General features: G+C 33.4%; 1 protein-coding gene across 4 annotated transcripts in view; it reads left to right on the plus strand.

Annotated features, from left to right (window-relative positions):
* Nucleotides 1-25,581, plus strand: part of NCKAP1 (NCK associated protein 1) — a 102,812-nt gene that overhangs the window by 43,574 nt on the left and 33,657 nt on the right. For all 4 annotated transcript variants that reach the window (XM_067741279.1, XM_067741281.1, XM_067741280.1 and 1 more), the window contains 10 exons: nt 681-837; nt 3,472-3,528; nt 5,976-6,072; nt 6,454-6,560; nt 7,306-7,438; nt 9,864-9,945; nt 11,914-11,972; nt 18,244-18,389; nt 20,468-20,600; nt 25,072-25,191. In XM_067741279.1, the coding sequence (XP_067597380.1) occupies nt 681-837; nt 3,472-3,528; nt 5,976-6,072; nt 6,454-6,560; nt 7,306-7,438; nt 9,864-9,945; nt 11,914-11,972; nt 18,244-18,389; nt 20,468-20,600; nt 25,072-25,191 (1,091 nt within the window). The remainder of the gene's footprint in view (nt 1-680; nt 838-3,471; nt 3,529-5,975; nt 6,073-6,453; nt 6,561-7,305; nt 7,439-9,863; nt 9,946-11,913; nt 11,973-18,243; nt 18,390-20,467; nt 20,601-25,071; nt 25,192-25,581) is intronic.

Here is a 25,581-nt window from a genome sequence, read left to right on the forward strand (position 1 = left end):
TAGGATTTCTAAATTAGATGACAGAAGGTAAAAGATACTCAAATTCATATGATAGAGAACAGCGTAATATATTGAAAGAATATTGGACTTTAATGGTAACTGCTTGAGGCAAAATCTAGCTCTAATACTTTATTAGTATAACTTTAGTCAAGTCATTGACCTTCATTTCTTCAATTATAAGAAAAAGATACCACTGGTTCTTTCTACACTATAGGATAATCATGTCAAAGGACTTATTTAGTAACTATAATTTGCTATGAAAATGTGAGATGCTATTTAATTTCTTCTGGAGATTTAGAAGAGTAGATTAGCTTTTTCAGTTTTTGTTAAAAACTGTAATGATTACTGTATTATGTGTAAATTGGTAGCTTCTGATCTCTGGCTTAAAGTATCTTTTACTCATTTTTTAAAACCACTTCCTTCTCAACCCAGAAGTGACATTTTTTCCCATTTCATCAGTGTAGGTTCAAAGCACTGGTTTTGCAGAGTACAGAAAATTATAATTGAAAAAGAGAAATATTGCTGGTATCTTGTATGTATATGTATTATTAACTGTCACTTAAAAGCCTCAGTTTAGTGATTTGTTAATGTTTCTTTACTTTTAAAAAGCTACCCTGTAACTGAAATAATCTAACTTTGGAATACTTTTATATTTGCACTTCTTTTTCATTTGTTTAAAGTTGGATTTATTTTGTGCCATGGGATCCTAAATACTGATGCAACAGCACTGAACCTTTGGAAGCTAGCTCTTCAAAGTAGCTCTTGCCTCTCTCTCTTTCGGGATGAAGTTTTCCACATTCACAAAGCTGCAGAAGACTTATTCGTAAACATACGAGGGTATGGCATTTTCAGTTTTTTTGTCTTTTTTGGAGAAGAGTAGTGAGTGGAATATCTATTAAAGTTTTGGGGATAGAGAAGGATCATATTACACAAGAAGATGTAGCCTATACCAACTTACCAGTCACACCAAGTTGTTTTTAGCAATGATCCTGATATTTTTTACAGGTAATTTCACAGGTTAAAAAATCTAGTGTTCCTGCCCTTTCAAAATGTGCATTCTAGGAGAAAGAAGATATGTACTGTTTTGCATATTGTAATATGGTTTTAGACATAAATATTACTAAAAGCACAATGTACATTTTAAGAGTTGAAATTTTTAGAAGTGCTATTTTACAAGTGTATTTTAGAATATCTTGCATTTAGAAAAGTATATGAATCAATCAAAAACACTTCATTAATTATAACAAGTACAGAAGTCACACACTGCAAAAAGGAAATCATGTTTCCTTATAATAAGGAAGTATTCTAAGTGATTCATTCCCTGTAACACAAATGATCCTCAAATTTGTTTTCTTGGAATTTTTAATGCCTGCATTTGTTGAATTCAGGCTTGGTTTTAAAATGTTTTGAAATTAGGAGCATCTAAAATATCCTGGGGGTCCCCCGAACCTGAAAATATTGAATAATTGTGTTGGGTTTGTCAGCTTCATAGAAGTGAAATTTACCTACATTTGTTTCATATCCAATTCAGTAATGTCCTAAAGAAATTGAGATTTTAAAAAATCTATTAGTTATTAAAACGTAAAGCTATGTCTAGTACTGACAGTTTAAGCCACTATACTATCTCAAATTTTAGTGTGCATGTGAAGTACCCTGGGATGCAGATTAAAATCCAGGTTCCTGGGCATCACCTCTAACCTTCTGTATCTCCTTTATCTGTATCTTAGAGAGATTAAAGAAATCTGCCCTTCCCCCCCCCCAGTAGTTTATTGAGGTAAATTTACAAACAGAAGAATGCATAAATTTTAGGTGTACAGCTCAACAAGTTTGCATATGAATACCCTTGGTGACCACTTAGATGAAGATACAGAATATTTCCGTTATCCCCAGAAAATTCTCTTGTGCCTCTTTCTGATCAGTACTGCCACCCCTGATCCCTCTCGCTCTAGCCTTCTCAAGTGACCACTGTTTTGATTTTGTCACCATAAGTGATTCTGATATTCTCATGCAGGTAGTCTCTCAGTCATAGTACGAGAAATAGTACCCTCTGTATTTTTCAACTCTTAGTTCACCTTTTATTATATAGGGTGGAGTACCTGGAAATATCCTGTGTCGTTGTGGGCTTTGTCATTTTCTGATTGATTCAGTTCAAAAATCCTGAAACTTATGTGATGTCTTAGCATACTGACATCCTGTCTGTGGAATTATATTTAAATATATGTAAACATTTAGAACCAGACAGTCTCCACATATCGAGTGAGCATATGGTACATATGGTACAGATAAGTTTAATGGCATCATGAAACTGATTGTCTTTTTGTTACGCCTTTTTTTTTGTCTGTGCCACACGGCTTGCAAGATCTTAGTTCCCTGACCAGGGATTGAACCTGGGCCCACAGCAGTGAAAGCCCTGCATCCTAACCACTGGACTGCCCGGGAATTCCCTTGTTACGCAAATTTTTGTTAAATTTACCATTTAAGAATCTCTGTATTTAAAGTTGAAAAGTTTTAATTTTTTATTAAATCGTGAGTGATTGATCCAACTTAAAATGTGAATTATTATAGTAATTACAAGTCAGACCACAAGTATAAGAGCTCATTATTTATACAGGTCAGTGATTACAGAATTAGTGTATTTTGGACATTTCCCTAAAGAACACAAAAATCTTAGCGTACTTAATTTAGAAGTTGAAGTTCTTGGTCTAAGTGGTTTTAGCCAGGTTGTCAGGAAGATAATTTTTCTTTAACATTTTAGGAGTTTTGAGTTTTTGCGTTTAGTAGTAAGGAAATTAGCATATATTTATTAGCGTTTATTTTTTAGATGGTACCTTCAAACTGTTTGATGTTGGTGTTCAGTTTCTTTTATTTAAATGTTTTTAATTCGGAAAAAAAAGTGTTTTTTTAAAAATGGTGAGTAAAAATCACCCATAATTCTGTTCCTTAAAATGATTTAAAGTAGTCAGATGCTTTCCTGCCCCAGTTTTCTCCACCACAAAAGCCGTATTCCCAGTCACTAGTATTGATCACTAGTATGTGTCCTTTGAGAAATTTTTTTATGCTTGCGAGATAGCATAAAAAGTCAAGTGATAAAAAGCCAGAAGTAATAGCTTTGTCAGCACTTCCAATTTTTGGAAATCACTGCTAATTATATTAGAAGTATAATTTTAATATCTCTATTGGGGGTTTAAGGAAGTGTATTTAATAAAATAAAAATCTACGTGGTAAATTTTAATTTTATTACTGGATTTTAATATAATATGAGATTTATTTTTCTAAGAATAGTTGATTGGATACTTAAGGTGCTAGAAAAGGATGTGGATAGACTTCTTCCATGTATTTCCAGTTTGAAGGCCAGTTTTTCTTGTTGATAATAAGACATTTTTAATTGACTAGTATTTGACTAACTTATTTTTACTGTTATTGACCAAATTAAGATTAACATATTTCCTTTTTTTTTCTTTTTGCTCATAGCTATAATAAGCGTATTAATGACATAAGAGAATGCAAAGAGGCAGCTGTGTCACATGCGTAAGTAGTTCTAACTTACCTGTGGAACTTTTAATCAAGAATTCCTTTCTTAAAGCATTATTTTGTTGAAGTGAGTGCAGATTAATGGTGTGTAAGATATGGTCGTAGAAGTGAAGGACTTTCAACCAACGAGGAATAAGTTTATAACCTCTGTATCTGTACCAGAGTACAGTGTATTAACACCAACATCTCTGTATTGGTGCTAATGCAGACAGATTTTAAGTATTTTTGAATTGTTTTTAAAAATGCTCTAAGGAATACTATACAGAGGACTTTATTTTGGTATCATTCAGTTCTCTTACTGCCACTATGCTTTGGTGCCAATACTTTGCAAGTTACGATGATTTTTATGATACTTCATGAAAATTGACATATCTTTACACTCTCCCAAATGATATTTACTTTTCAAAGTATGTTAATCCCATACCTTTCCCAAATTTTAGTAAATATATTTTATTAGTAAATATATAAATTAGTGTATTTAAGATGTTTGAACAACTTTTCAATTTTCTCATGAATAATTTGATATTTCATTTAATTGTTATGTATGATATACTTGTATAGAATAGTTTCTCCAGTAAGTCTAGGTAATGTAGAGATAACATTATCTGATCCATCAGTATTTCTATAAGGCAGAGAAAAGATAAGCACCATGGTCACAGGTAAAAATATAAAACCACAAGAAGTTTTAGAATTTAGGTTTAGGCTGTAAAATGGATGTTGGGAATTTAAATCATCTTTATTCATTGCTAACTGTAGTATATTATTTCCCATGCATTTTTTCACTTGAATAAAGTACTTATATTATTATAAAATCATTCTCTAGTACAAATAACATACTTTGGAATGTGTTAGAATTTCTTTCCTGACCTACAGAAATACATACGATTATGACTTATTCATGTGTTAGACCCTAGGCAGATATATGGTGTCTCAGCTATCTTTTATAAAGATCTTTTAAAAGTAAGGCATTTTTATTCCCTTTATTTATTATATAAAACAGGTATAAATAGTGAGGAGTAGTAATTCTTATCCTTCATTAACACGTGCCATAGTACTCCATATTTTCTCTCGATGTTAATATTCCTTGCAGGGACCCTGAGTAGCAAAATAATCAAAACATTTGCCCACTTTCTTCTTAGATATTACACCAGATGTGTTTATTATTGTCAGTTAAAAGAGAGCTTGTCATTAGAATTATACTGACATTGTAAAGGTACTATATATTAGGCATCACGAAAGATGTATTTTTTTGAGTCAGATGTCATCATCCCTGCTTTATAGATGAGAGGCTGAAGCTTAGAGAGATGGAACCTGAGGTCACATAGGCAAAGATTGGGTTTTAATGTGTCTTCTAAAATTAATCTGTTGTGTCACAGCTTAATTTCTGGTGTTGCATATTTCTTCTATCAATACTTAGTTTTTTGGCATATGGTGTGTGTGGTGTGTGTGTGGCCATTTATTTTTTGCAACTATCTAAATTTTAAAACTTTTTTGGAATGATGTATGTTTTGAATAGTATGAGGAGTTGGAATTCATAGAATATTCTGTGATTTTTTTTTCCTTGTTAATGTGTGAGAATAAATTTTTCTAATTTGTATTTTATTTTTAAGATACCTAGTACATGAATATCTATGATTATCCTTTCCTCATCTTTCTGTTTTTGAACAGTAGCACCAAATAGATTTCATCCCAGTACCTTATTGAATATAGCTTTTATTTAGTCAGTTTCTTTTTTGTTGTTTTGTTTGGGTTTTTTTGCGGTACGCGGGCCTCTCACTGTTGTGGCCTCTCCCGTTGCGGAGCACAGGCTCAGGACGCGCAGGCTCAGCGGCCGTGGCTCACGGGCCCAGCTCCTCTGCGGCATGTGGGATCTTCCCGGACCGGGGCACGAACCCGTGTCCCCTGCATCGGCAGGCGGACTCTCAACCACTGCACCACCAGGGAAGCCCCTATTTAGTCAGTTTTATATATTTAATAGGAATATACTTAATAAAGGAGGATATAGATTATCAGATATTTATTAAGTTATATTTATTGATTCTATGTGGGGGTGACAAGTATACAATAGAACAGTGCTTACTTTTGAGGATTTCACAGTATAGTTTATAGAGTGCTAGTCTATATGATACTAAACTGGCAGAAATTATTCAGAAATAGACATCTGTATATTGGGAAATACTTCTTGAAGGATTGGTCTTGAAGTTTGGGTAGGATTTTGATAGCTAGAGAGAAGAAAATAAGCATGGTTAAAAACAGCACAAGAAAGGCAGGGATAAAGATGAGATTGGAAAGTCACTTAATGACAAACACATAGAAGATATTTGTAAGGGCTTCTGTTTCCTAAGAAAACTTTGGAAGTTGACCCTGAAATGATGTTATTTAATTGCCAATAATAAGTTTACTAGAAACAGATAAACTGTAATGGTGGGTGTCTTTCCCTATAGCGGTTCAATGCACAGAGAAAGACGCAAGTTTTTAAGGTCTGCACTGAAAGAATTGGCTACTGTCCTCTCTGATCAACCTGGCTTGCTAGGTCCCAAGGTAATTGATTTAATCCTTATTTCAACTACAATCAGTGTATCATATTAAAATTAAAAAAAATTTTTTCTTCTCTCTCTGTGAAATTTTACAAAACTTTGAGTCAGGGACTACATAAGTGTATTTTATATTTAGCTGAGAGTGGATTTGCTGACTTGGCACTCGTAAATCAGACCTTCCTGCATTTTCCTCACATCTTGCTTATGTGCATGCTTTCCTTGATACATTGAAGTTTTCCTCTGTTTTCTCATTTCTGTCTTTTAAAGTTGGTATTATCAGTTTTGCTAATGACTTTTCACTTGGAGAAAGATTATGAATACGTTTTGTTTTTAATCTTTGCATGAGAGTAAATAATGTTATTATTATTTTTTTAATATCTATCAGGCACTTTTTGTTTTTATGGCATTATCCTTTGCCCGTGATGAAATTATCTGGCTACTTCGTCATGCAGATAACATGCCAAAGAAGAGTGCAGATGACTTTATAGATAAGTAAGTTTAGCAACATTTAAAAAGTATAATATTTGTATATTTTGATTTATGGGCTATGGAATTTGGGGACTAAAGTAACATTATTTTTAAAAACTTTTTTTAAGGCTTTTCATATTTGTCGTAATGGAGGGAGTATTTATAATATATCGTTAGGTGATATGAATTACAATGCAAAGTCAACTTTAGCTTAGAATTAGGGCTTTAAATGTTTTCTCTTTAGTACTCTAGGTGGTCATAGAATTCTTGTTTGTTTTCTTGCTATAGTATAGTATTTCTTATGGAATTCATGTTTCAAAACTATGTACTACACAAAAATTTGAATAAGAATCCTAATGGAGTTGCAACTGTGTCATTTGTAATATCTTTCTCTCATTTTAGTCCACGGTCCCTCAATACAAGTTAGGTAAATGAATCAGAGAAATAAGAGCATACAGAAAAATCTTACTTCTCCCTAATACTGTAATCTTCTTTCATTTATGATTTTTTAATGATGTATTTATGAGATGTCCTCATTTTATTTTTATTTTGTATTTTCCTTTATCAGTCTTTTATTCTTAGCTTTTTTTTTGCTTTCCATGATCTATTTATATGAAATAATATAAAAAGAAACTAGTTGACATTAAATATTTAACAGTGCTTTTTCTAAGGAAGAAACTTAATGTAGCAATATCAAAGGCATTTCATATTTTCCTTGATAACAGTGAATTTAATTTTTGAAATATTTTTCTTGAATTTTTTTAAAAAGGCACATTGCTGAATTAATATTTTACATGGAAGAGCTTAGAGCACATGTGAGGAAATACGGACCTGTAATGCAGAGGTATTACGTGCAGTACCTTTCTGGCTTTGATGCTGTTGTCCTCAATGAACTTGTGCAGGTAAAAAATTATGTCATATTCTCCCTTTTGTTCCTTATTTCCCTCCTCTCTAATAACTGATTTATTTGCTCAGTAAACATTTACGAAAGTAATCTTTTGCCAAGTGGTGAAGATACAAATGTAAGTAAGTCATGGTCATATTTTGTTAAGGGGATCATCATCTAGAGGGGCAAAAACATTTTGTTGTAGTTCAGTGTGATGGGCATTATGCTTACGTGTGTATAAAACTCATAGTGAACACATGCAGGGAATAATTCTTTATCTTGGGGGTGGAGAGGTACAGTAACCAAATTATAGAGGGTCTTGCAAAAGAGGAGGTTAGTCATAAATCAGATTTAATACTTAGGAAGATCACCCTGACTCAGTGTTGGTGATAGATTGCCTGGGGCCAAGTGAGGATGCAGAGAGATCAGAAGAAAAATTACTGTAGTAGGCTAAGTGAGAGCTGCTGAGAGCCTGAACTTGGGCAGTGGCTATGGAGATCAAGAAGAGTTCATGGAGACATTATAATTGATAATTAAGTATTAGAGGAAAACAGAAGATAAATCTTTTTGCATAGTGTGTTAGAGAATGGCGAGTAAAAAAAAAAATTCATCTAGATGTCATAGTTTAATAAAATGTCCTAATTTTATTTTCAGTTTGCATTTTCTTCTATTGATTTTTAGTCTTAGCTTTTTTCATTTTTTTGCTTTCCATAATTTCTTGATTCAGTCTTTTTAATCTTAATATAGATTTATTTTTATGCCAAATAAATTGACTTTAAGGAAAATAATATTTCAGTGTTTTCATTTTAAAAAATCAGATGTCTATAAACTACTATAAGCTAACATGGTACAGAGGAAGAGCATCACGAATTATCTTTATATTAAGACTACTCTAAAACTACTCGTTTTCCACATAAATAACCATACTTTGATATCCGAATTTTCTTTCAAACCTACCTAAAAATGCAAATTAAAAAAAAATTGTTCATGTAATTGTTTACCCTGGATTATATACAGTTTATAGTTTACTATCCTAAACTAGTTTATTTCTTTTATCCACTAGATGGAGCTCATATGCTTCCTTTAATAATGTCTATTAAAAGGGGGGATAGAAAAGCTGATTTTATGCTTAGAGTGTTATTGCTTTGCTGCAGTTTTTTTTGGAATACTTATTACTTACCAGATAAACCAAAGTCTACTGTGCTATCACAATCTAAAAAAGTAAACCAGACTCTTGGTTTCATGGCATTTTGAAACTTACTGTGACTAGTTGGATATTTATTAATATATTTTACAGATTTATGTTAAAGTGTTAGAATTTTTAAGTCACTCCATGTCTTTTGGTGTCTTTTATATAAATTGGATTTTAAAAATACTGAGAAAATTAATTTTTTATTTTTTCTGGGATTATAGTAATAGTAGTAGCAGCAGCAATAATAATACTAATATTAATAATTGGCAAATTTATTGATAGTATATTACTTCTCTACAACAACTTTGTGACGGTAGGTATAGTGAAGAAAAAAGACCTTATGTAACTTGATCAGTATTGCACAGTTCATGAGTAATAGAGCCACTATTTGAACTCAAGTCTTAACTCAAATGTCTGAGCTTTTTACCACCCACTTCTGTTGTAAAGTATATGCATAGTGTTTTTAACCACTTGTTAGGATTTAAATTTAGAACTAAGATTAACCTGTTAAAATAGTTCATTGTAATAGGTATTAAATTTTTTTAAATTGTGGTAAAATATACATAACATAAAAGTTACCATTTTAACCATTTTTAAGTGTATAGTATAGGACATTGTGTACATTTACATTGTTGTATAAGTGTAAATGTTTTGAAAATTATTTATGCTTTTTGTGAGCTAAGCATCCACTTTTTAAAAAGTTAATCATTTAGCATCTACTTTACATGCAGTTATCAAATATTCACTTTTTTTAGCCAGTTTGAGAGGGATTTTTTTTTTTGGCCGTAATTTTGTTGAGGTAAAATTTATGTATGATAAAAATCATCCATTTTTAGTGTACTGTTTGAATTTGGGCAACTGTATACATTCATGTAACATTACCAGTCAAGATGTAGAGCATTTCCAACACTAAAAGTTTTCTTCTGCACCTTTGTAGTTGATTCCCTCTCTAGACCCCCAGCAACCCCTTGTCTGCTCTTTGTCACCTTTTGCCTTGTAAAAAAGTTTTTCCTATAAATGAAATTGTCATGATATAATTTCTTGTTTTTCATTTCTTTCAATTAGCATAATGTTTCTGAGATTCATCCATGTTATTGTGTGTATCAACCTTCCATTCCAGAAAGGAATGTTTATTGCAGAAAAATATTCCATATTATGGATATGCAAGTTTGTTTATCCATCTACCAGTTGATGGACCTATGAGTTTCTTCCCAGCTAGATGTTTTTATCATTATTTTTTGATTTTCAGAATCTTTCTGTTTGCCCTGAAGATGAATCAATCATCATGTCCTCTTTTGTGAACACTATGACTTCTCTAAGTGTAAAACAAGGTAATAAGTCTTTTAAATAAAAACATTTTCTTGTAATCAGGTTTCAAATTAGATTATTAAGGAGAGGATTTAGCAGTTAGTTTTTACAGAATTACTTATCTTATTTTGGGACATATTTAACCTGTTCTCTTTTGTTTTAACTTTGTTCATTCTGAAGCAAAGGTTTCCAGAATGGATGTGTGATGATTATAAAATCATAAGAAGTATAGCTTAACATTTCTTATTATTCAGCAGGGGGAAGAAAGCATTTTGTAATATAAAAAAATAATAAAGAAAAATGAGCACTCCACATCGTAACAAAGTGCATATTTGGTCCAAGCATTACCTATGACAGTAATGGATACCACTAATAAAATGGTTAATCTGGGCAGGCACTTTATATGTATTATCCTATTTAATCCTCATCAGTGTTAAAAAGCTGTTACTACTTTTATTTGACAGATTTGGAAACTTAAGGTTTAAGGGTTAACCTCCCAATTATTTAACATGGTTTGCCCACACTCTAACAGATGTTAACTACTACAGTAGGATCTTAAGTTCAGGTCTGTCCATCTCAAAAGTTGATGTCTTATAATAGACTGCCTCTCCATTAGTTGAATACTCTATTCCAGTAGACTGATATGATGTTCTAGTTTTATAATCTTTAAGTAAAAGGTATCAGAAACCTTGAAAATTTCTGAGTAATAAATTTATTTAGTTTTATTAACCTTTATAGTTATCACACTTAAGTAATGAATCTACTGTAACCTTGCCTGGTTGTGTTTGGTTTATATAAAGTTATTTTGTGGGACTTCAGCATGCTATCCAAAGTTTCTATTTGCAGGATTCCTCATGCTCTATTTTAGGTCCTTTAAATTGACATGTAAGCAAACTGAGAGTCACAGGGTTTAGGAGAGAAGTCTGTACTTTACACTTCTCTTAGCATAACTGCCTCCTTTATCATCATCTTTATAGGATATGAGAATTATTTCACTCTTACCTATTAAATTATTTTTAAATTGCAAAATAAACATAATATGAAATTTACTATCTTATTATTTTTAAGTGTACAGTTCAGTAGTGTTAAGTATACTCACCTAGTTGTGTAATAAATAATCAGAACCTTTCATCTTGTAAAACTAAAACTCTAAAAAATAACAATTCCCCATTTTCCTTTCCCTCCAGCCCCTGGATCCACTATTCTACTTTATGTTTCTATGAGTTCGACTATTGTAGATACTTCACATAACTGAATTGTACAGTATTTGTCTTTTTTGTCACTAACTTATTTTACTTAGCATAATGTCCTCAACATTTGATCCATGTTGTAGTATGTGGCAGAATTTATTCCCTTTTTAAGGCTAAATAATGTGCCATTGTGTGTTTATATCACATTTTGTTTATCCATTCGTCTGTTGATGGACTTTTTTTTTTTTTTAAGATGTTGGGGGTAGGAGTTTATTAATTTATTTATTTATTTTTGCTGTGTTGGGTCTTTGTTTCTGTGCGAGGGCTTTCTCTAGTTGTGGCAAGCGGGGGCCACTCCTCATCACGGTGCGTGGGCCTCTCACTATTGCGGCCTCTCTCATTGTGGAGCACAGACTCCAGATGCGCAGGCTCAGCAGTTGTGGCTCATGGGCCTAGTTGCTCCGCGGCATGTGGGATCCTCCCAGACCAGGGTGCGAACCTGTGTCCCCTGCATTAACAGGCAGATTCTCAACCACTGCGCCACCAGGGAAGCCCCTGTTGATGGACTTTTTGGTACTTCCACCTTTTGACAGTTGTGAATAATGCTGCTATAAACATTCGTGTACACATATCTTCAAGACCTTGCTTTATTCTTTTGTATATATGTCCAGAAGTGGAATTGTCTTAGCTCTTAAATTTTAAAATGTGATTATAGGTTTGTATAATTACATTATTACAAATTATATTAATTACAACTTAATTACATTAATTTGGTTTGTAATCTTTTTTCTATTATTGTAGTTGAAGATGGGGAAGTATTTGATTTCAGAGGAATGAGATTAGATTGGTTTAGATTACAGGTAAGAATAATTTTCATTGTCATTCTGTTTTGTTATTGAATACCTTAGTTAACATGAAAACATAACTTAATATGAAAAAAATATTCATTATATACCTATTGAAAAGACTCCTTTTGTATAACTAACATAGTCTACTTCATGAAAGAAACTTTTTTTTATTGAGGTATAATTAACATGAAAGGTTCTGTTAGTTTCAGGTATACAACATAATGATTCAATATATAAGTATATTTTGAAATGATCACAGTAAGTCTAGTTAATATCCGTTACCACATGTAGTTACAAAGTTTATTTTTTCTTGTGATGAGAACTTTTAGGATTTACTCTCCTAGCAACTTTCAAATATGTAATACAGTGTTATTAACTATAGCCACCATCCTGTACATTACATACCCAGGACTGACTTATTTTGTAACTGGAAGTTTATATCTTTTGACTACCTTCACCCATTTCACCTACCCCTGACTCTCTGCCTCTGGCAACCACCAATCTGTTGTCTGTACCTGCAAGTTTGGTTTTTTCTTTTGTTCATTTTGTTTTGTTTTTTTGTTATTTTATATTCCACATATAAGTAAGATCATATGGTATTTGTCTTTCTCTGTCTGACTTCTTTCACTTAGCACAATGCCTTCAAGGTCCATCCATGTTGTCACAAATAGCAGGATTTCCTGCCTTTTTCATGGCTGAATAATATTCCTGTGTGTGTGTGTGTCCCACAACTTTTTTTATCCATTCATCCATCAGTGGACACTTAGGTTGTTTCCATGTTGTGAATATTGTAAATGATGCTTCAGTGAACAAAGGAGTGTAGATATCTTTTTGCATTAGTGTTCTCATTTTCTTCAGGTAAATACCCAGACATGGAATTGTTAGATCATATGTTAGTTCTATTTTCAATTTTTTCAGGAACCTCCATACTGTTTTCCATAATGGCTGCACCCATTCCCATTCCCACCAATGATGCACATGGATTTCCTTTTCTCCACATCCTCACCAACACTTGTTATTTATTGTCTTTTTGATAATAACCATTGTAACAGGTGTGAGTTGATGATTAGTAATGTTGAGCATCTTTTTATGTACCTGTTGGCCATCTGTATGTCTTCTTTGGGAAAAGCCCTATTCAGATCCTCTGCACTTTTTTAATTGATTTGTTTTGGTTTTTTGCTATTGAGTTGTATATATAGAAGACATAATTTGTATTAGTTGTTAAATTTGGATAAATATATTTCTCACTTATACCAATATAAAAGTTTTGATTACAGTATCATATTTTTTACATAACTAGGTTTTTGGGCCACGTAGTCTTTGTTATAACTACTCTGCCATTGTAGTGTGAGAGCAGCTTTATTTAATATGTAAACAAATGGGCATAGTTGTGTTTCAATAAAACTATTTATAAAAGCAGGCAGCTGGCTCACAGACCATAGTTTACCATCCCCTGATCTAGTGCTAAAAGCTTCATTTTTATGAAATGCAGAAATAAATATTAGACTTAAAAAGTTTTTATTCAATATATAACCATCACATAAATAGTTTTTAAGGACTTTTTAAAATTCAAGCCTGAAATTTTTGTATGTACTGTAAATTTAATGATAGAATTTAATTGCCCCTTAAATATTTCTAGTAATTATGGGGAAACTGTGGCATGGTATTTTCAATAACTGTATATTTAAAAATAATAATAATATGTTCTCATTATAAAAAGTCAAAGTATCCAGAGGTAAAGTAGAAAAGGAAAATTCGCACTTTTCCCAGTTTCATTCCCCAGAAATATTAACTCTTAATAATTGGCCTATGCAGTATCCTTTTAGATGTTCAAACCTATAAATGAGGTTATACTGTATACTGTTCTGCAACATAAAAAAATTTTAAAGTGTTTTAATTAAAAGTGAAAATATAAGCACCATGTGTTTGAGGAAGAGATTTTTAGATGAATACAGTCTCAGGAAGCACTCATAGAAAGAGCATAGTTTTCTGGCAGTCTGCTTAGTTCCCTGAGGTGCTTTTGCTTTTGTTAGGTTCTTTCCTTCCAGTGTCAAAATATATAGGTACTTTTCTGTCTGTTGATCTGTGTTCTACAACAGCATATTTTTAGAAATTAAGATTTTATAAATTAAGCCACAGTTTTAAGTAACTTGCCTGAGATTACAGAGCTGGTTAGTGGGAGATCAGGGGAAGAATACTTGAGATACCACCATCCCCAAATGTTTAATGTGTATATATTATAGGTTATTTTCTTCCAGTTAAAAATAAAGTTTAGAAATTAACATTTTCTTGTTTTAAAAAATGCTCTGGGGCTTCCCTGGTGGCGCAGTGGTAGAGAGTCTGCCTGCCAGTGCAGGGGACACGGGTTCGTGCCCCGGTCCGGGAAGATCCCACATGCCGTGGAGCGGCTGGGCCCGTGAGCCGTGGCCACTGAGCCTGTGCGTCCGGAGCCTGTGCTCCACAATGGGAGAGGCCACAACAGTGAGAGGCCCATGTACCGCAAAAAAAAAACCCAAAAAAAAAAACACCTCTGAAACAATACATAAGCAGTGCTTATAAAATGAATGAAAATAGAAGTGGAATTACTCTGCCAAAGGATATATACATCAAAAATTTTAAAAGTCATTGTCACAAAGTTTGAACTGCTTTCAGTCTCTTACTCTTAGTTTGTGGGAGTGCTTAAACCAACATTTAGGTTCAGAGAATTTTAGAGATTTAGATGCATTTCAAATATACCCTTATTAAATACTTCCAGGATTCTTAATCTTATTCATTTGAAAAATTTACTTGAGAATTTTACCTTTGTCCAGTGCAGTCATACAGCAGAATATAAAGCATCTGAGTGAGCATTAGAGATATAGAATTGATATATCCCTCTGTGAGATTTTTTAATTTTACTTAGCTTATAAATGCAACACTGTAATGACATTGCTATCTCTCTTCACATAGTCTTCCTTCTTTGTTTATCTGTGTATCCAAATTTCTTCTTTTTTTTTTTTTGTGGTACGCGGTTCTCTCACTGTTGTGGCCTCTCCCGCTGCGGTGCACAGGCTCCAGACGCGCAGGCTCAGCGGCCATGGCCCACAGGCCTAGCCGCTCCAATGGCATGTGGGACCTTCCCGGACCGGGGCACGAACCCGTGTCCCCTGCATTGGCAGGTGGACTCTCAACCACTGAGGCACCAGGGAAGCCCAAATTTCTTCTTTTTATAAGGACGCTGATCATATTGGATTAGGGTCCACTTTAATGACCTCATTTTAACTTGATTACCTCTATAAAGACTCTTTACATTCTATGGTATTAGGGATTATAATTTTGGGGGATATAATTTAACCCGTAACATTGCTCTTAACCAGGATTGTGACATACAGTCACTCAACCCCTTTCTATTGCATAATAGGTTCTTATTTTTTAGTGATAATAGGTCAGAACATACCAAGGAAGAAATAATGGGACATAAAACTGAGCCAGAGAAGTCTTAACTAGGAAAAGGGGGCAGAAGTGCGAGGTGGGTGGCAGTGTCCAGAATCTAGGAGGTTTGCAGAGATTATTAAGAGCAGGTCAACAATGAGGGTTCTAAGACTACAGACTAGACCATAGGATGCAGGATATAAAATATTGACAGTAGTATTATATAATCTGTAGAAGAGTACAAATCCTCTTTTGGGTATTTTATAAATCTGGCTATGAAGACAAGGCATAAAACATGAAAAATTAAATAGCAGTTTAAAAATCTAAAAGCTTAAGTTGAAATATGCCACCAACAGAGTATGATTAACAATTAATTATAGTTTTCTTAGGAAGGAGAAAGTTTTATTCAAGTTGGAATTGCTAGTAATGGCTTTATAGAGAAAGCAACGTTTTAACCCAGACATCGAAAGATAGGTAGAATTTGAATAGGAACATAGCTTACACAGGAAAGGGCAAGTAAAGAAACTTTTTAGTGTAAAGTATTACTACAAGAAGGAAAATATCAATATCTTCACAAAAGATATGAATGATCTGCATTTGATCAGTGATCTGGTAGAAGGACAAGAGTTATTAGGTATAAGCATATGGCCAGAGAGAGATGTCCTGAGCTCTATAGATATCACTTCTTGAGTAGAGCAGGGCTAGAAGGATAAGCATTTGGGGGAATGTTATAATATGCTTTGTGCCTTCACTGGAGTCTTTGTAGTCTTAAAAGAAGAGTTCTCCTTCTCTACATGTATTCTCTGCCATTTTTTTCTGCTTCCTAAGGCACCTCATTCCACTGTGTCTCATTAGTCCCTTAAGCATCTTCAGTCACTCTTTCTTTTAGCTTCTTCTCTTCTGCCTTCTAATTTACGTGGGTTGTTCAAATCTTAGACTTTTATTTAAACCAATTCTTTTTTAGTAATGTATGTTTCTTCTTCCATTGTTGTCAGGCATTTCAAATGAGTGTTTTAAATCAAATTATCTCATTTTGTCACCATCTATTTCATCTGAATTTATTTTCACAGTGATATTTTAATTCAGAATTTTTAAAATGAGGCTCAGTTAATGGAAGTCTTTATTGAACTCATGGCCACTACTGGTTTCTCTTTATACTTTAAATCTGATGAAAAGTAAATTAAACTTCCGTTAGACTGAGTTTGTGATGAATGTCCAGAATATATCTTGCCATTAGAGTACTGCCATCATATTCCTCATTCTCTTCCCTTTACTGGCAGACACAAACAACAAATATAAAACTCTGCTTTGTGATGTGCCTGCCTCAGTGAATGGTAATTTTCTCCATGTAGAAGCTGAGATTTCCCATTGTAGAAGCTGAGGTTTGATTTTTATCCTACTTAAAAGGCAATAATTATTTAGTCTCTTAATATTTCATGTGTACTAGCAGAAGACATGGGAGTCTTGGATCAGAGACAAAGGACTTAATTCACTGCACAGGAAGTGGCATGAACATCAGTATATATACATCATTTTTCCCTTGCTTCCGTGTCTCATGTGGGTAGTACAGAGAGACCCAGATGAATGCTATGCATTGGTCATGTCTTGCAGCTAAGGAGGACTGAGTTTGAGGAACCCTCTGTTTTGTCATCAACAGTAAGCATACTTGCTCTTTGTTCCAGAGGGACACATTTCTTTATTTCTCAAGTTTGGTAGATGCAAATATAATCCCCAGAAATGGCCTGGATAGTGAGTGGTCTGGGCCTTGCGTTTTTGGCATATCCAGCAGGGTGTGTAGGCACACATATGAGATTTATGAAGGAATGTCTCCCTAAAGCCAGAACCCTGGCCATCATCCATAATTCTCTGTTGCCTCTCACATCTAGTCATTCCCAGATTAAACACTTTTGAATTGTACGACCCTAGACCATAGCATAATCCTGTCTGGATTATTGCCACCACTTCATCCTAATAGATCTCTGCCTCCTGTTCCCTTTCTGCCCACCCCTCTCTGTTTCCTCTTCCACAAAGAATAATCTTTCTAAACAATAATTAGCTATCACACAGAACCTTCGGTGGTTCACCAAAAAGTTTAAATTCTTTAACATGATTTTCAAGGGTCTGCAGGATCTGGTTGAATCTTTTCTTTTACCATTTCCTTTCTCTTCTTTGCACTCTAACCACAGCCATAGTGAGCAGTGTTTTGTTCTGTAGGCACCCCTCCTATTCTTGTTCTCCACCCTTCTGAAATGTCCGCCATCTGTGGGCAGGTTTCGCTTTCTGTGAGTTGGTACCTCTTTAGTGGAATTTCTTTCCCTCACAACCTATCCTGATGGTTTCGGTTAAGACCTATTGCCTTTTTGGTCAACGTACACTAATTTTACCATCTTCACAGTGGTTTTCTAGAATCCATCAGTTAATACAATGTGTTATGTTATCCAGTTTCTAATGATTCAGTATAATCTAAAACCTCCCTGAATCAACATGTGCAATACCTACTTTCATCTTATTGTTTCCTATATATGTTTTCTCTTGAAATAGATTGAAAACCTCTTTTGGTAGGGACACTGTGACAATTCATTGTTTTATACTTTTGATGTTGTAACTTCACTTATTTTGGGCATTCAAGATGAATGACCCATGTATTAGATTCTGTTTTATGGACAGTATTTCAGTTTATTTAAAGAAATTCTTGATAGGAATTTCAAGTTTGGGTCACTGTAGACAATTTTTAAAAGGTGATGTTGCTCATAATAAACTTTAAGTATTTTTCAGTAGTGGGTGTTTTTCTTTTTTCTTTCCCCCCTGTAGACTTGGTCTATACCTAAAGTCATTACCTAAACTACTTTTGTTTTTTGCTTTACTTTTACAGGCATATACTAGTGTCTCTAAGGCTTCACTTAGTCTTTCAGATCACAGAGAACTTGGAAAGATGATGAATACAATAATTTTTCACACAAAAATGGTAGATTCCCTGGTGGAAATGTTGGTGGAAACATCAGATCTCTCCATATTTTGGTATGTTGTAATTTTCTTTAAATCAGAATTTGAAATTTTTATTATCCAAAGGTATATTTCTTGATTATTTATGTTAGTGTGGTGCTTAATACAGTTCAGTAATAGACTCTTAAGAATAAATGGAATAGTGGACAACTTGCCAATAAAATGAAGTTTACCAAGTTGGGATTTTATATCTATTTTTCTCTATAAGAGCAACTCTTACTGATGTGAATTTATTTTTTACACTTTCTTTGAGGAGGTGAAAACAGTCACTTCAGATTGTGTCATTAGACTAAAGGAAAAAAGTTTTGGGTCAGGGTTAAATAGAGCAAACATTGGAAATTAAATAGCACATAATTTCACTCTGCAGTATTAAGTTAGACATTTATATTATGATGATGTGGTGACTATTCCCTCCATTGTGCTCCACTCTCCTTTGCTTCTATCATATAGCTCTTTTGTTACACTTAGTACTTTACAACTCTTCTTCTCCCCCACATAATATGGTTCTTTTTAAAATTTATTTATTTATTTTTGGCTGCATTGGGTCTTTGTTGCTGTGCGTGGGCTTTCTCTAGTTGGGGCAAGCAGGGGCTACTCCTCGTTATGGTGCGTGGGCTTTCCATTGCGGTGGCTTCTCTCGTTACGGAGCATGTGCTCTAGGTGCGCGGGCTTCAGTAGTTGTGACACACGGGCTCAGTAGTTGTGGCGCATGGGCTTAGTTGCTCCACAGCATGTGGGATCCTCCCAGACCAGGGCTTGAACCCGTGTCCGCAGCATTGGCAGGCGGATTCTTAACCACTGCGCCACCAGGGAAGCCCCATAATATGGTTCTTGAAGAAGGTCATGTTTTTGTTTCCTTAATGTCTAATATAGTAGGTACTTAATAAATATCTAAATGAATAAGTGAGCTTGATTGTAATAAAATTAATAGACAGTGGTGTCAGGACTCAAACTTAAGTATTCTTACACCAGAGCTGTACAATAACAACTCTGTTTCTGCTTCCTGACCTTTTTTCCTTTAGGGAAGCTGATGGAATAGTCTAGTAGATCCCTTTAATTCTAAAATGCTGAGATAGTCTCAGTGGATAGTGATAGTAGTTTCTTTGTATTGAATAGAGATCATTATGAAAAGTGTCTCGTTGCTTTTATTTTTGGGGGAAAAAAACCAATCTACACTGATTTTTGCAGTTTGTAGTATGGCTTTAATTAGCAGTGTTACAGAAGAAATCCAAATCGCCAGGTGGGGAAGACATAGGGATCTCTTAATGCAAGTCATGAAACACAGTTATCACATAACAAGTTTGTAAGAATTTTAAGGATTATTTGGAACCCTATCCTATTGTCTGACCCAAAGGCTACCTTGGAAAGAAAATGGAACATTTTACGTTTAGGTGTTTTTGAGCTACAGAAAGGTTCCTATTGCAAAAGAAGGATACAGCAATCAGAAATTCCTCTTCTCTTTCTTGGAAATAAAGGCACTTTGAATAATGTTTAAAATTTGCAAATTTTCAGTCATTTAATTAATTTTTATCCATATTTTCTCTTAACCACAGTCTTACTTTGTCATATCCAAGATAAAGACATGTGTACGACTTCTGTTTGTCTTCATTATTCCAAGATGTACTATATTTTATCACCTCACATTCTTTTAGATTTAACATCTCTTAAATCCGGAAGTAATTTAAAATTGATGGTGTGTCATTGTTTAATTGACAATGTTTTTCTTTCTTAGTGGTACATAAAATAATGGTGTTTCTTAAAATTGATAGTGACTTAGCTTTGATAAAATTTGATGATGTAAGATTTGAATGTCATATATTCATATGCCATAGATATGGTTTATCTTCTCTTTAATTTTTTTATTTAAAAATGTGTTAATGTTATATAAATAATATTTTTATTACTCTGAAATGATTATTGGTGTGTAAGAGATAACTCTTTGGAAAAATAACTTTTCTTTTCCTAAGAGAATAAATGCTACAGTTGGTAATTTTTACTCACTTGAATCAAATTAAATTAATTATAAGGTACTGTTTCATAAAATTTTAATTTTAACTATAAAAATTGTGATTCTAATTTTTGTTTCCTTATAGTTTTTATAGTCGTGCTTTTGAGAAGATGTTTCAACAATGTTTGGAGTTACCCTCTCAGTCAAGATACTCAATTGCATTCCCACTACTTTGCACTCATTTTATGAGTTGCACACATGAACTGTGTCCAGAAGAGGTAATTTCAGAGTAGTATTGTGATTTATATGGTATTCAGAAAAAACTACTCCAAACATAAAGCTGACCGAATGTTCACAAAGACTCACAAAGTCCTAATTATCTAATCTAGCTGCCCACTAATGCATCTCTGTGCAGAATCAGAAGAATGCTTGAATAGATATATGATATAGACATAATATATATCTGAATAATCAGATAAATATACATACATGTTTGTAAGAACATATAAAGTCACTTGGAATTACCTTTATTAAAATAGTGAGTCAGGTATTAATATTTATGGTAAAGTTATATAGTGATTGATTTTTGAATGCTTAGTTTTTCCTCTGAAACGCTCATTGAAAAGACTTGAAAATTGGAGAGATTACTGACTAAACATAAACATTTCAAAGAGGAATTTCACTGACTCGTCAATATAATAGATACAGTAAGCAAAATCCAGATTTGCTGGTATTTGTAATATATTCACATACAGGCACACACAGTTACTGAGTAATTGAACTACTCAAGTTTTACAGATACCAAGTATCTATCAAAAATGTACTTAGTATTTCTTCTAATCTTTCAAGAAGAAATATCACTTTGTGAGTATGGTAAGAATATATATTAAAATTAAATAGTATTTTAAAAAATAATTTAACTTAGTGTTGAATCCCTTTACTTAGAGCTGCAGAACTTGTCAAAAAAAACCTTACAAATAGCAGCATTATTATTATCTTTAAGCATTAGGTAGTATCTGTTGTAGATTGTTTTTCAGCATTCCATTGGAAGCAGGCTCAGACAGAAATTAGCCTGCAGGAAGTTTATTAGGGAGTGCTTTTAGGATTAATACCTGTGAGGATATAATACCACCAATTTTAATAGATTTGTAGATTTTTTACAATTAAAAGATTTTTTTCCCCCAATCGTGACACCTAAGATATATTGTCAATTTTTCCTCACCATCATCCTTCCCATTAATTACCCATCAAGTCCTCTTCATTTTATTTGTATGGTATATTGTAGTTCAGCTTTTCAGTGTTTTTCATCTGTACTGCTAAATAATTTTTCTTCCTTCAATATCTGCCTTAAAGACTAACACAAAGCCACCAGAGTGCCTCTTTCCTTCTTAAAGAACCATCAGTGGTTCTCCATTGCATATGGAGAAAGTAAAAATTTCTTAGGCATTTAAAATCCTCAACAATTTGATCTCTACCCCCATTCTTTTTTTTCTTTTGTTTTATGTCTTTAAGAAAAAATATATATATATATAAACATAAAAATGTAATTTTAAGTATTTTAAAATGTATAGTTCAGTGACATTAATTACTTTTACAGTGTTGTGCAACCTCACCACTGTTCATTTCTAAAACTTTCATCACCCCAACCAGAGACTCTGTATACCTTTAAGCAATAACTCCCCATCCTTCAGCATTCCATTGGAATGGTATACTCCAGTCTGCTTTCTGTCTATGAATTTGCCTCTTCTAGAGAGTTCATATAAGTGGAATCATACAATGTTTGTCCCTTTGTGTCTGGCCTGTTTCGTTTAACATACTGTTTCAAGGCTCATCCGTGTTATAGATATATCAGAACTTTCATTTTATGAATGATAATAATCCATTGTATGTATATATCACATTTTGTTTATCCACTATATACTCACAGTCTTCTACTTTCCACTCCCTACTGTAACTATCCCACCTTAGGTAAACTGTACTCATTTACTAGTCTACTTTTTGGCATCTTAGAGGCTTTTTCCTCATACATAAAATTCATTTCACTACACCTCTACCTGTCGTACTCTTACTTTTTCTTCAGTGATCAGCTTGAATCCACCTCCTCCAAAAAGATTTTCAGCATTCCTCCAGTTAAAATTTGTCCCTCCTTAACCATATTTTCATAGCACTTTCATCATTATTTTATCTATCATCATCTAACCTGTATCATTTATTTTAACGTTTCTACCTCATTTTGTTGGTAAAGTTATGGTTCCTTAATGGGGTAAGACTCAATTCTTACCAAATAATTACAACAGGTAATTAATAGTGTGTTTATATTTATGTAGAACCATAAAATTTATACAGCATTTCTCATCTTTTGTTGCATTTGATTATTACAACAAAGTAACAGCATAGTCAGAACTACTGATAATTTCTGGTGGACTGATGGTTTTTTTCTCCCTATATTCATATAGCTAGTAAGTGGTACTATTCTGTTTTTCATTTAGCAAACTTGTTAAAGCCTGTTATATTCCAGCTGTGCCTTCTTAAACCTGTGATTGAAAGGATGCAAAGACACAGTCTTTACCCTAGACAAATCCGTGATCTGATGATCTGTGTTGTGGTAGAAATATACATGGGGCACTCTGGGAACATTGAGGGAATTCACTTAAGGGTGATGAGGGAATTCACCTAAGGGTGAGGATAGAGTAAGTTGGTGTGCACAGTTAATAGTTCTCAGTGCAGTCTTGCTTTGTTATTTTAGTTTTAGCCATTCATCTCATTTAGATCAGAAAGGTTATAGAAAAGGCCTCTAGAACAACTTCTTAATGCTGAGGCTTTAGTTTAAGCTGTAGTACTTACAGTGAATTTGAAGAAAGATGGTACCTTTTGAACTAGATTTGAAATTCACACCCTCCTGGGTCAGCAGGATTCCCAGATAATGGTAGCCAGTACTAATGAGAAACTAATTATCATGTTGCTATAACTGTACCATCCAGTAGAGTAGTTCACTCATCTTTTCCAGTTTCCAGTTTCATTGTTTAAAAATCTTCCATATGCTAATGTCTCCTAAATCTATATCTGCAGCCCACACCTTTCCCTTCGAGTTAGATTTTCTCTATATCCTGCTGCAACTTAGGTATTTTTAGCCATCTGAAGTGTAACATGTCCAGAATAGAATTATTGATTTTCCACATCCACCCCAACTTGGAGCCTTTCTGTTTTGAGCTCTGCCTTTATATATGTATATATAGATATTCAAACTCCTGCCTCTTCTCACCCTTGAACAAGCCACATCATCTTTTGCCTGGTTGATTGTTATTGTCTCCTAAGTGGTCTCTTTGCTTCTGCCATTATCCTCTGTTCTCAGCACAGAGCCAGAGTTAAGAAATCTTAGTTGTTTTCCTTCCAGTCTTAGCATTTTTGAGCCATTGAAGAGAAGTAGTGAAATCAGATCTGTATTTTAAATAAGTTAGTCTAGTAAGTTTGAAGCAATGCTGGTTCAGAGTTCTTTTTTTCAGGAAGAAGGGATAGCAAGGGATATGTTTTATCTTTCAGGAGTCAGAATTTGGTTAAATAAAACGCAAATGTTTATAATTTGAAATTTTTCCTTAAATAAAGTGAAGCATTATTTAATTGTATCTGGTCTGTAGATCCCTTTAGGTTTTGCTTCCTATTCAAGTTTTAAAGGGCATTTAAAATACATTATAAGGTAGCATGGTACATCTAGGAACAGTTATTTTACATGTTTAAGTATTTTTATATTCTTTTATATTATCTTATATTTATTTCAGCATAGAAATAATGTTTGTAATGTCTGCATATGTTTGTTATATAATTATGGAAGATCAGGGAAGGAAAACTTATAAATCTGTCTCCAGAAACTAACACAACATTTTAAATCAACTATACTCCAATAAAATTTTTTTAAAAAGCTGTCTCTTTGTAAGTATTGCAAATGTATAGTGCAAAGTTGTACAGCATTATATACTCAACATTCCAGTTACCATTGATAAGAAAAACCCATTAAACTGTTGCAACGCCCACCAAAACTAAAATGATACAGAATGATACAGATAGATACAATCTATCTTCTGTAGCTAGAGATAGATTGATTTGAGTGAGTGTATGTATCTACATATACGTATATAATCTCCCAAACATTAGATATAATGTTCTTTTTTCCCCTGTTGTGTTCAGAAAATGCATTTGTGGTCAGCCTTTTTTTTCTCTTCTGGGATGGGGAGTTTGATTTTAGAGAGTTGAATGCCTTGTGCATTTGTTTGTTTTACTGAGTTGATACCTAATGATTTTATTTAAATATTTTAACATTTCTGTTTATACACTACAAAATTCTGTGTTTTCAAGATTTTTGTATATAATCAGGTGAGATCAGAAAACATAACTCTTAAGTCTGATCTTTCGTATTGTGTGTTTGATATTCTAGTATTTAAGAACTGGATATAGGACATTGGAATTTGAAAATTAATAGTTTTTCATGTTAAGGAAGACACTGATCCTTTCAGATTCCTTGCAATCATAATTGTATAATCACCAGGTACTTACTTTATGTCGGTTGTGTGCAAATACAGTATGGTAGGTTAGTTGTTAAAAGAGATAAAAGAAATCTATAACATCTCCCATCCTCACTCCTTATTGTAGAATAGACTTGAACCTTATTTTCCATGTTTATTTAAAAAGTGTTTTAATTCAAACTACTTTCTTATAATTTTTATTATTGTTGTTGTTACTATTTTGCTTTAACAGAGACATCATATTGGAGATCGCAGTCTTTCCTTATGTAATATGTTCCTCGATGAAATGGCCAAACAAGCTAGAAATCTCATCACTGATATTTGCACGGAACAGTGTACTCTTAGTGACCAGGTGATAATTTAAATGTTCCCCTACAGATAGGAAAATTGTGTAGGAAGGCAAGAAAATGATCTCTTAGCTAGTTCTTTTCCATTTTTTAATTTTATTCTCACACTATCAGTAAATCTCATTACCTCATGTTGTGAAACTCCATTATTAGATTTTTTTAAAATTCCCTCTGTCCTTAGGATTACAGTTTAAAATTAAGCTTCTAGCTTGGCATTCAAGTCCCTTCCTAAGGTAGCTCAAACCACTCTAGCCTGTACTTTATACTCCACTACCTAGTCATTCTAACTAGATTCTGAACACATCATGTCCTATCATAGTCTTGGTCTTCATAGGCCATTTTCCTTTCAGTAAAATGTTCTTTCTTATTCCTCATTTGCCTGGTATTTTTTAACT

Source organism: Pseudorca crassidens, chromosome 6 (assembly GCF_039906515.1).
Source record: "Pseudorca crassidens isolate mPseCra1 chromosome 6, mPseCra1.hap1, whole genome shotgun sequence".
In the NCBI taxonomy this organism is placed as follows: Eukaryota; Metazoa; Chordata; class Mammalia; order Artiodactyla; family Delphinidae; genus Pseudorca; species Pseudorca crassidens.